Source organism: Babylonia areolata, chromosome 25 (assembly GCF_041734735.1).
Source record: "Babylonia areolata isolate BAREFJ2019XMU chromosome 25, ASM4173473v1, whole genome shotgun sequence".
NCBI lineage: Eukaryota > Metazoa > Mollusca > Gastropoda > Neogastropoda > Buccinidae > Babylonia > Babylonia areolata.
In genome coordinates, this window is record NC_134900.1 from 23847251 (window position 1) to 23864457 (window position 17207).

Sequence of the window (17207 nt, forward strand, 5' to 3'; positions counted from 1 at the left end):
GATCTCATGAATGGCCTCTGCAGCTTTTCTGTGGCAGTCACACCCAACTGGCAGACACTTTTTTTCTTTTTCAAATGAAATGGAAAAGCGCTTTTCCATGTAGCTCTCAACTCCCTGAAAATAAACTGAAACACAAGTCATCCTCCACTGCTTTCTCAATTGATTGGACATCAAAAGACAGACAGGAAGAGATATCAACACACTTTGATCCCTTTTCTATGTCTGTCACATCATTAGAAAAATTCTACAAATATGAAATAATCATATGTTAGTTTTTGTGAGGTAAAAAAGAAGAAGAAAAGCAGCTCTTGTTCCTTTTCCTTGAGGGAAAAAAAACAGCTGCTGTACATGCAGTCAAGAAACCTGAACAGCTGCTGTAGATATAAGCTGGAAAATGAACAGTTGCTGATTTAAAACATGTTGTTGTTTTTTTTTGTTTTGTTTTGTTTTGCTTTGACTGTTTTTTTGTTCTTTTGTTTTTTTGTATGTTTGTTTTTTGTGGGCTTTTTTTTTTTCTCCTTATGAAGAGTGACAGTTTGATATTTCTTATTGGAGACAACAAAATATTCTGCAGTCTAATAAAGCATCTGATGTGTTGTGGATACATGCTGAATGACCCAATTCTCTAGCAGGATCCCTGCAGTGACCCCCACCTGCTGTTTGTTGCCTCTGCGGGTCATCAGCACAAAGCTGACTGTGTTCTCCTCCTTCACTGCCACAGCTGGTGTCGCCGGACCTCCCAGAGAGCTGGGGCACGTCACTGTCACATATGCTACAATAACAATCATCATCATGATAACTGATGGGCGTAACAGCCGAGTGGTTAAAGCATTGGACTTTCAATCTGAGGGTCTTGGGTTTGAATCTTTGTAACTGCCCCTGGTGGGTAAAGGGTGGATATTTTTCCGATCTCCTATTCAACATATATGCAGACCTGCTAGTGCCTGACCCCCTTTGTGTGTATACAAACAGAAGATCAAATATGCACAAGTCAACATTCTGTGGGTTATGGAAACAAGAACATACCCAACATGCATACCCCCCAAAACAGAGTATGGCTACCTACATGGCGGGGTAAAAATGGTCATACACGTGTACATACGAGTGAACGTGGGAGATGCAGCCCATGAATGAAGATCATAATAATTCAGACTCAGTACACTGGCAATCACCCATTCGCACACAGACACGCCCTAAAAGTAACTAACCACACTCAGCCACACACACACACCCTCAAAGTTCATTTTGAGGACTTTTAAAGATTTGATCCCCGGAAGGTCTGGAGGGATCATGATGGCTTGCACAACACACATCACAGCTTCCAGTGAACACACTGTATCCATTCTAGGTTCATGCAGACTTTCACTCACAAACTGTTTTAAAAATCAAAATACCTCCTTCCTCTTCTGTGTTCATGGGCTTCAACTCCAAGTACACCTGTATATAAACAAGTGGACTTTGCCTGTATGTCTGTTTTTACTCATTTTTACCCAGCCATGCAGGCAGCCATACTCCATTTTCATGTCATTTTTTCACAAATTCTGGAAAATAAAAAAAAAGCAGCTTTAAAACCTGCAATGCTGTCAATATAACCCTGTTAACATCATCATCAAGTGCATCAAGTATCTTCAAAGAGATAAAAAAAAGTTGTGAGACACATGCATGTAAACACAGACAAGCGTGCACACATCCCCCCCCCCCCCACCTCCCCTCCCGACCCCCCTTCTCATTTTGACAATATCATCATACTGTCCTCAAACCATTAATATAATTTTCAAAATTTTCTTCTCTAAACATCAATCAAAGATATCTTCTGCAAATATTCTCATTTAAATTTTCCAAAAAGAAGTAAAAGAGATAAATATCCAGCTGCCATCACCTGCTTTCTTGTTCTTTCCACGGAGATGCATTGGAACAGCAATGTCCAGTTGAGGAACTTTCAATGACTCCTGCGTCCTTGACTGGGAAAACAAACATTAAAACACACATCAATGTACACACACACACACACAAACACACAGATGTGACACAACAAATTCCATACTTTATCCAGACCAGACAGGACATTTCCAGTTCCAAACCATAATGCCAAACTATATTTTAACAAATCTGTCTGCTACACCACTAACAAAAGAGATCGGTGGATATCCCACTATCAATGTTAAATTTTCTACACTGTTTACTTGCATAGATGCTCAATTTTCAAGGCTCTTTGTTAGATGGTATTGGTCAAGAGTTTTTTGGGGTTTTTTTTTTTTAATTTTTTTTTTTTTAACCAAATTCTAAGACTTTTCCAGCCCTGGAAATAGTTCTTTCATTTCCCTCCCCAAGACTTTTCCAGCCCTAGAAATGGTTCTCTCATATCCCCAAGAATTTTGCAGCCCTGGAAATGGTTCTCTTATTTCCCCAATACTTTTGCAACCCTGGAAATGGTTCTCTCATTTCCCCAAGACTTTTCCAGCATTTCCCCAAGACTTGCAGCCCTGGAAAACATCCTGGTAAAAAAAAATTCAATTATCAATAATAATCTGGTTAATCAATTATACATCGATAGAAAACACTGATAATCATGTACTGGTAATGGGAATGCAAAATCTCATAATCTACAAGACTGATCACAAGAGTTGACTAACAACACATCGTGTAATACTTCTGTCTGTTTATCACTTACCTGAATATTTTCAGCCATCATTTTGTCAAAGGCAGCCATGAAATCGTTATCTTCTGAAGTTGGCATAAACTTGGGCTTCGACAGCAGTGTTACCTGCATCAGATACATCCGTAAGTAATACATTACCGGTACATGTAAAAAATACTAATTTTTCCTTTGGTTCTGTTTCAATTCTGTTAACTAAGCATGGTCAGATGTTACAGAATACAGGATGCTTTATTATCTCCAAAAGAGAAATTCAACGAGAAATTCAATCAGTCATCCAATATGAATACATAAAAGGCATAAAATGCTTAAATACCATGTTGGCGTATACCTGACATAAAATAATTACAATCACCCACAAGCAATAAGTACAGAAAGAGAACAGCCATAAAATACCATGTGATAACTAAACACAGACATTTATGATTTACACCAAGCTAAGTTTAAAATGATGGCAATGTAATTTACACAAAGTAAATGAGATAACGAAATCCCTAATACTTGCTTCTGGATTTTACACAGCCAAGCAGAACACATCAACAACATGAACTTTGGTGCAAATGTGTACATGTGTGAGTGCGCATGCTTGTGTGCACAAGCATGTGTGTGTGTGCATGCTTGTGTGCCTGCATGTGGTGCATGTGTGTGCATGAGCTTGTGTGTGTGCATGCATATTTGACTACAGAGAGAGAGAGAGATTGAAGCAGACAAAGAGAAAACTGTGTCGCTGAGAGAAGCAATCCCTGCAGTCAACTGTTTTCCCTTCCCTCACACACCATCTGACAGTCTCACCTGGTCGTCGTGTTCATCCTCTCCTGCTGAGTCCAGTACGTCATTGTCATCCTCCTCCTCCTCCTCCTCATCGTAGGCGTCGTCCTCTCCTTCACCCTCCTCCCCCTGCACAACAATACTTATCATCATCACACATGCCAACCCCACAATCTATTAGTACTATACCCCCACTGCACAACAATACATATCATCATCACACATGTCTACCCCACAATCTATCAGTACTACACCCCCTGCACAACAATACTTATCATCATCACACATGTCTACACCACAATTTAGCAGTACTATACTGCCCCTGCACAACAATACATATCATCATCACACATGTCTACCCCACAATCTATCAGTACTACACCCCCTGCACAACACTTATCATCATCACACATGTCTACCCCACAATCTATCAGTACTACACCCCCTGTACAACAATACTCTCACTGTGGCGATATGCTCTCCCTGGGAAGAGCAGCCCAAATTTCATACAGAGAAATCTGTTGTGACAAAAGAATATTACAACACAATACCATACAATACCATACAATACAGTGTGTGCGTCCCTCCCTTTCCAATAAGGACAAAAGGGTTGCCCACAACAAAATTCTATAGAAAAATCCAGTATGACAGGAAAACAAAAAAGGGTGGCGCTCTCACTCACTGTAGTGACATGCTCTACCAGCGGAGAGGAGCCCAAATTTCACACAGAGAAATCTGTTGTGACAAAAGTGTAATACCACACAATACAAAACAATACAACACAGTATAATAAAATGCAATGCAATGCAACAAAACAAAATACAACACAATGCAATACAAAACAATACATTATCATTATCAGTAGCTTAAGGAGGCGTCACTGCATTCAGGCAAATCCATATACGCTACACCACATCCGCCAAGCAGATGCCTGACCAGCAGCGAAACCCAACATGCTTAGTCAGGCCTTGAGAAAAAAAACAAAAAAACAGAGGGCCTGACCTCCCCAGAGTGGCTGTGGCTGCCCACATGTGGCCTGCAGTCCTCCTCCTGGCTGGGGTCACTGTCCTGCGTGCCAGACCCGTCTGTCAGCCGCACCTGGGACAGACCCTGCGACAGCTCCTCTGGAACAACACACCACAATGCCACACACACATATACATACATATACACCTTGGCAGCACACACACCACCACTCCACACACACACATACACACACACACACCACAGCTCACACACACACATACAGCACCATGTCACAAACACATGCACACACCACCATGTCATACACTCATACACACCACACCACCACGCCACACACACACACTACCAAGCCACCCACCCACACACACTCAAATACACACCACCATGGCACCCACCCAAACATACACACCACCACCACCACCACACACACACACACCACCACCACCACCACCACAACAACACACATATATATCTATATACATATCTCTCTCTCTCTCTCTCTCTCTCTCTATATATATATGTGTGTGTGTATATATACATATATATATAGACACACACACCACTCACTTTAAACAGTATGGATTTTTACTTTTTTAACATCCTTGTTCGATTAATTCATTGCATGAACACTCAGAATGTTTATCTCCCCAGAACAGCAAGAACATACTGGCTAATACACCAGGTCACCTATCAATAAACACCCAAACCCCAGGTATTACATTAAAAAACAAACAAACAAACAAAAAACCACTCCAGTCACTCTGTTTCTGTAAAAAATGGCTTTCCATCTTCAGACCGACCTACACCCACGTTCAGGGCAAACCAGCTGCACTTCCCTCCTCCTCCACCCCCATCCAGCTTATTATTTACCTGTAATAATCACTACCTATTTAACTCACTCCGGACGAATAGTTTTCTCCCTTGCTTTTCCCTGCAGAAGACATATTTGTTAGGGTTAGGAAAAAAATCACAAAAAATACATAACACAAAGTAACTGAATGAAAGTCTTTGTACTTGACCCACTGACCCCCTCTCCTCATGTCGTGTGTATGCCCACACCCCTCCCTCTCTTCACAGCCCTCAGAAGCTGAGTCACTGTCAGTACCTTCTTGCTGGTAGCTTTCTTCACTGCAGATACTTTATTCAATGTCTTCATCATTCTCATCAATGTTGAAACCTTCAGCCTGAAGCATTCCAAACACTTCTGCAGCAGTAAAAAGCCACAGTCGTGATCTAGTTTGCTCCAAAAATTTCCACTTATATCGCCATTTTCGATACGTATGCAGATTAGCTTGTCATATGGGGTACCGAGGTCAACGGCTCGCCAGCAAGTATATAGTTACGGAACCTCACGAAGAAACTTTCTATATGATCCTTGACACGTTCGCAAAACCCGGTGCAGCTGCGATTTTTATGGTACCCCATGAGGAAAACGTGGAAAAATTTTAATTGTCAAAATCACTATAGCATTCTGTCGTCCGGAACGCTGCCTTGCGTCCAGAACACTATAGCGTTCCATCGTCCAGAGTGAGTTAATGAATCATGCTGGCTGACTTGTTATTGTATTACCGGCTGTTAGTTCTGCACACTGTCCCTTTACTTCAGTTTGGTGAGCAGAATTTTAGGGGGTGGGGAGTGTGGGGGGTGGGGAGCAAGTAGACTTTTTTTTTTTTTTTAATCAACTTGCTCCAAGTACAACTAAAAATTAATATACCGCTGGAGAGTTCCATGGCCATTTTGGATCTTGCACATGCACATCTAACGTTTACTCGAAATCGTAAATAATGCAAAGTGCGACTGACATAGGCAAAAGCAGCAAATATATGCTGTCCTCTATTTCTTCAGTTGATAGCTTCCATTGCTATAACCAAACTCTGTACAAGGAACTGCGATCATATGCACAATAAAGACACCAAAACATGAAACAAAACATTGAAAAAAGAAGCCTGCTGTTTTGCACATTCCATCTCTCTTGATCGCCTCTGTTGCTTGCAAGTTTGCAGAGCCAATCAACTTTGAGAGCACAGATTATGTGACATTCTTATACAAGTCATGTAAGCACAAACTCTCCAGCAGTCTAACTGTAGCCGTGCATCCAAACCAGTCATCAGAACATGCATGATAACCATTCAGGACCAGTGGACCCAGTAACAGACAATGATTATCACTCAGCTCTCAAGTCTGCCTCACCTTCTTCCTCGTTTTCCAGTATAGTGGACAGTCCCTCCTCCTCGGCCTCCGTCTCCTCTTCTTCAGCTGTGGGCAGAATGCCCGCTGCAGCATGAAGGAAACAAATTAGTGTCATGCTAAGGTGAAACCACACACCACAAAAAAACAACAACAAAAAACCTTATTTGAAATTCGCATGCAGAAAGGAAAAAAAAAATTACATCAACCTTTTAGTGTTTGCGTTAATTCATAGTGGCCCATATCACACAAAATCTGCGCAAACATCACTGTGAAACTTCTCTTCTGCGCAATGCAATGAAACTTATGACATTGCAAGCAAATTTTCCCACTCTTTAGGCAGATCCCTTCTCGGCTGAGGCAGTGTTTGATGAGATCCCCCTCTACCAGGTCCATTATTTGAGCAAGTTGCTCCCCTTGTTAGGCGTGTACATTTCTTGAAGAGATCTCCATCAAAACCAAGTTCATTGGTCAGGTTGTAAGCATCCTGCTGCTGCCCGAGCTTCCAAACACTGCTCACCCAAAATCACTGCTTCCTCTTTGCTTCACATCTCTCCTTCCACAGCAACAGGATTCCAAATTCTCACATTTTCATGCTGGCTTTGATCCTACCGGCACCATGGTTTCACTCAAGAGGTGAACAAATTTTGTTTCTTTGTATGCAAATTATGCATGAATTTTTAGCATGAGAGTTTTGCATAATTTTTTCAGGTCTATGCAATTCTGCCTACAGTCCCTTTGTTCATCATGTTACTGTGTCCATCATGCATGGTCCAAACCCCACTGAGACATTCAACAAATTATCTTTTGTTCACTGTGGCCACACACACCAGGGCTCCCACTGAGAAAAATCAAATATCCCCAAAATTCTGAGGAGTTCTGGCATGCTTTCCCAGAACAATTTTGAAATTTACATTCAAAACAGTGCTTCACTTCTCCACTTCACTTGCCCCTTGGCCGTTGGGGCATCACAGATAACCTGTCAACCACCTGTCAAAACGGTGCAATCTGGCGCAATTGGAGCACTTTTATTGCACTTACTGCCATTATCATAAATCTACAATTCACACAGAACACTCCAATCTTACATCTACAAGGATGAAAAAAGGCACTGATTCATACCAGCACTTCTCGGTTTTCACCTTCACAGCTTCAGTAGTGTCCCACAGTAACAATACTCCCAGTTACCACTCTAAGCGAATAATACTTATTCAGTTCAGTTGCTCTTGCAGCTGTCACTTGCAGAAATTTTGTTTTTCACTGAAATTTTCTTTTTCTTGCCAACTCTTTTTCACTTTTCGCTAAAATCTGCCAACAGACCGCTGGAGAGTTCCACAGCCATCTTGCGCACATACATCTGACTTTTACTCAAAATCACGCACGAGCAATGCCAAAGGTGATGGACATAGACAGAGCAGCAAACATGTACTGTCCTCCATTACTCCAGTTGATAGCCTTCATTGCAACAACCAAAGTCTGTACAACTAAGTGCCATCATATGCACAATTAAAACAAAAACAAAATATGAAGCAAAGAGTCAAAAAAAAGAAGCATGCCGTTTTGCACATTTTCTCTGCCTCTCTTGATTGCCTTTGTTGCTCATATTTTGGATAACCAATCAACTTGGACAGCACAGATCATGTGACGCTCCTCTCTAAGTGATGTAAGCATGGAACTCTCCAGCAGTATACTGGCTGAAAGGTGGAAACCCTGCTCCCTATCCCCCACCCACCCTATCCCCCCACTCACAGATCTTGGCCTTGTACTCCTCCTCCAGAGCAGTGACTGCAGCCAGAGCGTCCTGCCAGGAGGCACACATCATCATCTTAGGTCGGATGGCGTCCATGGTGTCACGCATCATGTTCATGATGTCGATGGGGAAGGGGCGATCGTTGCTCCACGCAGGCAGTGACCGCTTGAACCAGTAGTATCGCTGAAAATATCAAGGTTATTGTTTTTATTGGTACTTATACAGCGCCTGTCTTCAGTACTGACAATGAAAACACCACAGGCAGTGACTGCTTGAACCTGTAGTATAACTGAAAATTGTCACTGTTATTGTTGATACTGACACAGTGCCTGTCTTTGGTACTGATGATGAAAACACTACGGGCAGTGACCGCTTGAACCAATAGTATCACTGAAAATTGTCATTGTTATTGTTGTTGATACTTACACAGCGCCTGTCTTTGGTACTAACAATGAAAACACCACAGGCATATACTGTTTATATCTTTTGTTGCTTAACTCAGCTGACCACATGTGAATATTGTTCCTGTAGAACTTGGAAAAAAAAAAAAGAATGTAACTTTCCATGATATTGACTATCCCGAACTAAAATAACCTTGTTTAGAGATCATATACAAATGCATCCTGCTGACACTACTGCTTGCTCACCCAGCACTTGTTGTCAAAGAAAGTCTTAAGTTTTTAGGTAACTTAGATAGCCCGGATCAAACAAACAAACATACAAAGGCCCTGATTATGTACTGAAAGAACACTTCCAGCCTCAGACAGATGCTTCATCAGCTAACCAAATTAAGTTTTCAAATGTTTAAAACTTTCAATGTGCAACTGATTATCATCCTTTCAAACACAAAACTGAACCAAAAACATGTTATTTTTCAGATTGGTTACATTTACTCTGCTTTTGTCAAGTTGTATTTTACTTTTGTTGATGTCAAACAATGAATTTCTGATGTACCAGTCTTAGTCTTGAATCAGCTGAAATTGGCACCATTGTTACAGAAAAAATGACAAGGAGTCTGAAGATACATAATTTATAATTGTAACTGTGTACTGAGACACAAAATAGTGCAGTCACCTGGAAATAGACAAGGAAGCAGTCCAGTTTCTTCTTGCTGGATCCCTTGTCAAAGTACTGACCACACGTGTCCAGCAGCACACACACCAGTCGCAGACGGAACAGGTGTTCTGGAGGGTCCAGGGGGTGGGGTGCCACCTCTGGAACCACACTCTGCTGTCAGACATGTTACCTCAGGGACAGAGAGTTCGAGTCTTGTAAGTTTATCAACTGCAAAACCTTACCTCCACGAACAGATGATGCAAAAATCAGAAACAAACTGAAATTTTGAAGAATACTCTGGAACACAGTACTCCTAAAAAATGTGATGCTTTTCTGTCCTTGTTGTAAACATGACGACCGTACACTGTAATCTTTCCTCAAAGTGTAGAGGCATCAGTCTTGTTGTTTCTCCTGGTGAGGTTTGCTCTTGATAGAAAGATATGTTTACAACAGCCCTCCATCATCTCAGCTGAGCGTACTTCCTCTTATCTTCGGCTCTTCTGTAGCCAGCTACAATCTTATGCACATGTGCAGTGTTCAAATTACAATTTCCCATCTGCCCTCAGCTTTGTTCACCTTTTAAAAAAAAAAGGTACTCTGCCCCCACCCCATAACTGTCAATAATTTTTTTTTTTGAGATAATAAAGCACCTTTAATACATCTATCCCCCTCTACTTCCATGCTTGGGGTCAGTCCCATCAAGGTCTTCAGTATTGGCAATCATAAAGGGACTGTCGTTAGGGCAGGGGGAGGGCCATGGTGGTGGTCTCCACACTGAGGGGACGCTCACTCAATCTGGCTCCGTGACTAAGCCATTGTCATCAGTAGGGGGCTTAGTATGTGGTGTCCTATGTATGTTAAATGAGAACAGGCACACTGAACACCGCCAAAGTGACTCAGCAGCAGTGCAGGGTCTTCTCTGGTGTCTGCCCAACTGGCGACCTAACATCAATAGTTCCCTGTGAACTGCCAATGCTGAAACCGTAACATGCACCCAGGTGTGGTTGTGTATGGGGGATTCAGAATGAGTGGTTTGGGAGGAATGTCACTGAAACGGCGCCACTTTGAAAGTATCCTTGCATGTTGTATTCAGGCTAAGTCAGTAAATGTTTACCAAGGTCATGGATACAGTGTTGATGCATGTGTTGTCAAGGACCCAGACTCAGAAGAGACTGGATGAACAATCTCTTTCAGAAGCATGTGGTTAGCTAGGCTCTCACTGAGGATTTTGGAGCCTTTCAATTATCAGGGAACAGCACAATGTGTGTGGTGTGAAGGTGTGTTGTTTTTTCACACGTACAGATGTGTGGCAGCCAAGAGGTGAAGGACTCACCATCAAGGGAGACGCCGAAGGTGATGAGGGAGTAGAGGACCCTGAAGATGACAGCCGACTCCACCATGCGGTAGTTGTACAGCTCCCCCAGGTACTTGATGCAGCTCACACGCCGCTGGTTGTAACGAGGGTGGTTCACCTGCTCACAAAAGGGGTCCGCTTTATTCACCTCTACACTCCATCTCGCTCACTATGATCGGCTTCGGATCCACTCTGCTTGCGCATACCCAGATTCAAACACTCAACTGTTGGCCGCCGTTCTTTCTCTGTCTCTGGACCTTGCAATTGGAATGAACTTCCTCTTTCGCTTCGTCAAGTCTCCACACTCAGCTCTTTCAAGTCTGGCGTTAAAACCCACCTCTTCCTAAAATAGCCTCCCTTGCCTGCCTATTCCTTGTCTTTAGTTTCTACAGTTTTAGAGCTATACATGCGTGTGAATGACTGGTGCAAAAGTGCTTTGATTTGTCTCTGCACAAGATTCAGTGCTATATAAATACCATTATTATTATTACTTATTATACACTATCTCACACAACTGCACTGTCAATCTGTCCACTTTTAACCATACACCATCTGACACAACTGCACTGTTAATTTGTCCACTTTTTAACCATACACCATCTGACACAACTGCACTGTCAATCTGTCCACTTTTTAACCATACACCATCTGACACAACTGCACTGTCAATCTGTCCACTTTTTAACCATACACCATCTGACACAACTGCACTGTCAATCTGTCCACTTTTTAACCATACACCATCTCACACAACTGCACTGTCAATCTGTCCACTTTTAACCATACACCATCTGACACAACTGCACTGTTAATTTGTCCACTTTTTAACCATACACCATCTGACACAACTGCACTGTCAATCTGTCCACTTTTAACCATACACTATCTGACACAACTGCACTGTCAATCTGTCCACTTTTTAACCATACACCATCTGACACAACTGCACTGTCAATCTGTCCACTTTTTAACCATACACCATCTGACACAACTGTACTGTCAATCTGTCCACTTTTTAACCATACACCATCTGACACAACTGCACTGTCAATCTGTCCACTTTTTAATCATACACCATCCCACATGACTACATTGTCAATCTGTTCATTTTTTTAATCATACACCATCTGACACAACTGCATTGTCAATCTGTCCACTTTTTATTCATACATCATACACTTTTTAATCATACTCCAGCCGACACAAATACATTGTCATTCTGATCATCATCGTCTTATAAAAAATGAAATGTTTATCAACCCAACATTAATCAAATGAAATCAGAGTGGCATGAATTTGAAATACAAGCACATACAGTTGTGTACTTAAAGTGGTCTAGCTGATTCTGCTGAACAATAGTAATATATCCCCAAGAGGAAGAAGTCCAAATACAGAATGGTGACTGACATCCTGACCTGTAACGTCGATCCTATCTCAGTCAAAATCCCTTCACTGACAAGCAAACTCATCAGCAGCAGTCAAGGTGTTAATACATAAGTGGCTCTCTCCAGTGTCTGTGTGGGGGGCTGTGTGTGTGTGCACATATGTACTTCACTGCTTGCCTGTGCCTTGTGCTCTGTGTCTTGGTGTGGATTGCATTCTGAGTGAGTATGCGAAAATCACATTGAAAATGCATGCATCTGACAAATCACACTGAGAGGTTTTCTCCTTCATGATCATTTCTTCATATAATAATGTTCAGCAGGGAGACCCACTGTTATCTCTCACACCCCAAATTTCTATGCAGTAGTGTGAGGCATACAAGTTTTTCATGAAAAAAACAAACAAAAAAAAAAACGCTTTTGAAAACTTTCAAAAAACCAAAAGCCTGAAATTCTGAAACCATCTCTTTGGGAACCTGGATGAAAGGCAGAATGTTTGAGTGCTGGCTTTCACTGCTTTCATGAATTGCTGTCTGCTGCACAGATGACCACTGCGATTTCAGTGGAAATCTAAATCCCTTTGGGTTGGAGTTTGTTTTTTTTTTTTTTAAGATTATTACTTTACTTTTCAGTTCAATTTCCGTGGAACTTGTGACTACCGTGCCTTGTCTTGACAGAAATGAAGATTAAAAAAAAAAAAAAAAAAAAAAAAGAACAATTTTTATGTTTTAAAAATACAGAGCCATACATTAAAATGTTTACAAACCTGGGTAATCTATTAAAAAAAATTAATTAATTAAAAAAAGAAGAAAAATGGCAAAGACCTTCATGGACTTAAAACATGTATGTAATTATTAAAATTAAAAAAAGGTGATTATTTACAAAGTCCTGAAAACAATCAACTCTTTCAGCCCTAAGACCGAGCATTGCTCTGGGTCAAAATTTGTCTCTTTTAAAAACTTTGCATGTTCCTAAATGTGTGTTTAAACCATAATGAAAGGGAACAAACCTCCACAATATTTCTGGATGTGTCTACATGTTTTTTCTTGCATCAATGTGGCATGGAAGCCTGCCAAGGCTGTAGACATGTGCAATAGCTGAGTGGTTAAAAGTTTAGGACTTTCAATCTGAGGGTCCCAGGTTCAAATCTCGTAACAGCACCTGGTGGGTAAAGGGTGGAGATTTTTCCAATCCCACAGCTCTCAACATTTTTGCAGACCTGTTTGTGCCTGAACTCCCTTCGTGTGTATACGCAAGCAGAATATCAAATATACACATTAAAGATCCTGTAATCCATGTCAGCAGTGGGTTATGGAAACCAGAACATACCCTGCATGCACACCCCTGAAAACTGAGTATGGCTGCCTACATGGCAGGGTAAAAACTGTCATATATGTAAAAGCCCACTCGTGCACATACAAGTGAATGTGGGAGTTGCAGCCCACGAACGAAGAAGAAGAAGAATGGTTTAAAACATGAAGGAAGCCCCGAGAATTACCAGTCAGCAGAGAGCTGAGTCAGAGTGAGGGAGGGAAGAAGACATATCAAAGGAAAAAAACAGCCCACAGGCTGAGCACCCCTCACCTCCATTCCCAGACGTATGTCCTCCAGCACCCCATCCACCACCTGAATGGCCACGTGTTCCTGTCACACACACACACACACACACACACACACACTCACTCACTTCACTTCACTGCGTCAGGACAAATCCACATACACTAAACCACATCTGCTAAGCAGATGCCTGACCAGCAGTGTAACCCAACGCTCTTTAATCAGGCTTTGAGGGGAAAAAAAAAGACATATATAACAATAAATGGATCAATCAGTGAATTAATGAATAAACAAACAAACAGATAAATAAATGAAAAAGTAAACCCCAAAAACATAAAAATAAACAAAAATAGAAATAAAATTGAAACAGAATAAAAAAATAAGCAATGAGATAGATAAGAATAGAATCATTTTCAGAAAGTCAAAAATGGATCATGATACCCCACTCTTTCATCAACTTCACTGGTTACCCATCCAGTACAGAATTCAGTAAAAAAAAAAAAAAAAAAAAAAATTGCCATATTGGCTTATAGCCACTTTGAAGGATCTCTCCCATTTTTCTTATCTTCTGTCCTTTATACTTACACCCCTTCCTGTTCTCTAAGATCTTCTGTTGAAAAGCTCCTTCAAGTCCCCCAAACCTCCTCAAAGACATCTGGCCAAAGGGCTTTTCAAAATCAAGCTTCTGTCTGGAATTCTCTTCCTCTGGATCTCTGTCACTTTCCAAGCTGTCCTCTTTCAAAACAAAGTTGAAAACCCACCTGTTCAAACAGGCCTTGGGTATGATGAAGCACAGCTGTTTGTCTGCAGTCTTCCTCTTCCTATCCACCCCACTTCACCCTCTACTGAAATCATCATGTCGTGTGTGTGCCTGTGGGTGGCTGTTTACTGAGTGTATCCTCGGGCATGTATGTGTGCGCTCTGTGTGTGTGTGTATGGTATATTCTGTGAATTCAGAAAGATAATCTGATCCAGAGCCAATGACTGCAGAAAAAGTGTACAGCTTGTGGTTTATTTGACTACAAACAGGCAGCCCATGGAGAGGACCAAAGGAGAGGAGAAACGTGGTCAGATTCACACTATCGACGCTGACAGCGTCAGCCACTCACATGGTAGGGTGCGATACCAGCCAGCAGGTTGGCAGCGCAGTGCACTGAGTTGAATCTGATGTTCCACACTGCCGTCAGACACTTGGTGGCGTAGAATGCAATCTGGATCAACACACACACAATGCTGTCAGTCCATGGCTCCCAGTTATGACCACACAAATTCCCAGACCTTTTCCAAACCAGACTGAAAATTTTCCTTTCCTAGCACTAAGTCAAACTGGGGGGAAAAATGTGTCTGCAAGACAGCTGAGGAAAGAGGTCAGCAGATATCCCAGTATCAGTGTTAATTTTCATCACTTTTTGTTAGTTTTGCAAATGCATTGCTCTTTCTTGAATGGTATCAGTCAGAGGTTTCCTTAAAATTCTGAAAAAGGTAAAGGATATCCGCCCCCCACCCCCACCCCGAGACTTTTCCAGACTTCCATGGCTGTCCACTCGCTCTGGGAACAAGCCAAGGCAAATCAACACCAAGGCTGGGCTGCAAAGTGATCTTAACAGTGCTAAGTTTGCTTAGCATTAAAAACCCCACCAACCTAGCAAAATTCCTATGCTTAAACAATCAAGCCCACCTAAAAAAAAGTTCCATATATAGGCTGGCACTATGATAGCTACATTATAATAATGATAGCAATAATTGCATTCATATTGCACTTTCAAATCTCCCAAAGAGCTTTAAATGCCAGGTCAGTCAGACATAAAGCACACAAGAACACACACACAAAACACACAAACATGTACACATACACACACAGGCCCAATCATACGCACATGCACTCACACACACACACAAACATACACAGAAGAAAAAGATGATATTGACCAAATGGATACGCACCTCAGAATCATCCCAGTTCAGTTTCCTCATCTGACGAAGAACCTGGTCAACAGAAAGGAAACATCAACATCATTTCATGAAACACAATGTTCTGCAGACACTTCTCCCTCGCTCTGCAAGAGTCAATAGGGTGCTGCACAGCAGAACTGTCCACCAGATTCCTCCAGGTCTGTTGCTTGTGTGTCTATGCCACCGTCTCTATAGTCAGCACAGGCGTTCACTTCTACTACTGGTAACCATGTAACCCTGTACTACCTGTCACTTGTGGATAGTAAATCTGACAAGAAAATCCAGTCTGGAGAGGGTGGACTCCACCAGATTTGACTTGCCCAGGAATGAAAAGATTACAGACACAGACACACTGAAAACTGGTTTATTTTCTAAACACAGGTACAGAAATCGCCAGAATTTAACTTGCCCAAGACAGAAAAGATTAAAGATGCAGACACACTAAAAAAACTCGAAGACTGGTTTATTTTCCAAATATTGGTACAGAAATTCGTCAGATTCAACTTGCACAAAAAGGAAGATTACAGAGACGCAGACACATTCAAGACTCCATACTCCAGGTTTACTGTCCATATACAGGAACAGAAATTCACTGTTTGATATGCGTAAACATTAATATAAAATGTAAACAATAAACCAAAGCTAAGACAACTACAAGCAAGTTAAGAAAGTATGTATATACCAAAACATAATCACGCACACACACACTGAAGACAACACATTATTCTCCTCACATAAGCTAAGAAAGCAACAAGCAAGTTAAGAAAGTATGAATATATTGAAACGTAATCACCCCCACACACATTATTCTCCTCCATCCATCCCTAACACACACTCACCCTCCCCCCTTCCACCTCTCAGAACCTGCCCTCTCCTCTCTTACACCAGAAGAAACAGTCTTCACATGGACAATGACAAACCACACACAGCACCGATGAGATGCTCCCACCTTCTCAGTGGTGATCTTGGACAGGTCTTTGTAGAGGAGGCGACGGATGTAGTTGTGCATGGGGGGTCTCTCCACCCGTGTGGACTGCGGGTTCTCTGGGGGGTTGCTGTAGAAGTAGGCGTTCTCAATCATCGTCTCGTAGCGCGAGTCCAGGCTCAGTGCCGTCTTCTTGCGCATCATCACATCCTGCAACAGAGTTGTAAAATTAAAAAAAAAAAACAATACTATAATTTAATTCATAAAGCACCTTTCCATGTAAAACATGCTCAACTGCGCTGTACAATGGTAATACCGACATTTAAAACGTCTTGACGTACTAAACACTGGGCAATCTGCAGACATCACTGACATATCACTCACCAGATAGACTTTGGTGCGGTAGTGCGAGTCTGGCGAGCGGTACAGGAATCGCCCACAGGTCTCTAACAATGCGCAAGCCATCTCAATGTTGTGGTGGGAGAAGTCAAACATCAACATCTGAACAGGTAGGAAAGCAGAAAAGACACATACAGCAAGCAGTGGGTTAGATATTGCTCAAACTGTTTAAAAATATCCAACATATAGAACAGCCATGTGATCCAACAGGCCTGTAATTGTATGTACAGTAATCC

The 17207-nt window shown here is 41.8% G+C and overlaps 1 protein-coding gene across 4 annotated transcripts in view; it reads right to left on the reverse strand.

The window, feature by feature from the left end:
* Nucleotides 1-17207, reverse strand: part of LOC143299927 (regulator of nonsense transcripts 2-like) — a 61416-nt gene that overhangs the window by 15084 nt on the left and 29125 nt on the right. For 3 of the 4 annotated variants that reach the window (XM_076613464.1, XM_076613467.1, XM_076613465.1), the window contains exons 24-37: nucleotides 16957-17073; nucleotides 16597-16782; nucleotides 15639-15680; nucleotides 14804-14905; nucleotides 13722-13781; nucleotides 10735-10873; nucleotides 9420-9559; nucleotides 8345-8528; nucleotides 6599-6682; nucleotides 4427-4548; nucleotides 3449-3553; nucleotides 2672-2764; nucleotides 1880-1961; nucleotides 654-772 (exon numbers count right to left, since the gene is read on the reverse strand). In XM_076613464.1, coding sequence (XP_076469579.1) covers nucleotides 654-772; nucleotides 1880-1961; nucleotides 2672-2764; nucleotides 3449-3553; nucleotides 4427-4548; nucleotides 6599-6682; nucleotides 8345-8528; nucleotides 9420-9559; nucleotides 10735-10873; nucleotides 13722-13781; nucleotides 14804-14905; nucleotides 15639-15680; nucleotides 16597-16782; nucleotides 16957-17073 — 1575 coding nt within the window. The remainder of the gene's footprint in view (nucleotides 1-653; nucleotides 773-1879; nucleotides 1962-2671; nucleotides 2765-3448; nucleotides 3554-4426; nucleotides 4549-6598; nucleotides 6683-8344; nucleotides 8529-9419; nucleotides 9560-10734; nucleotides 10874-13721; nucleotides 13782-14803; nucleotides 14906-15638; nucleotides 15681-16596; nucleotides 16783-16956; nucleotides 17074-17207) is intronic. The other variant, XM_076613468.1, reaches the window with a different exon arrangement.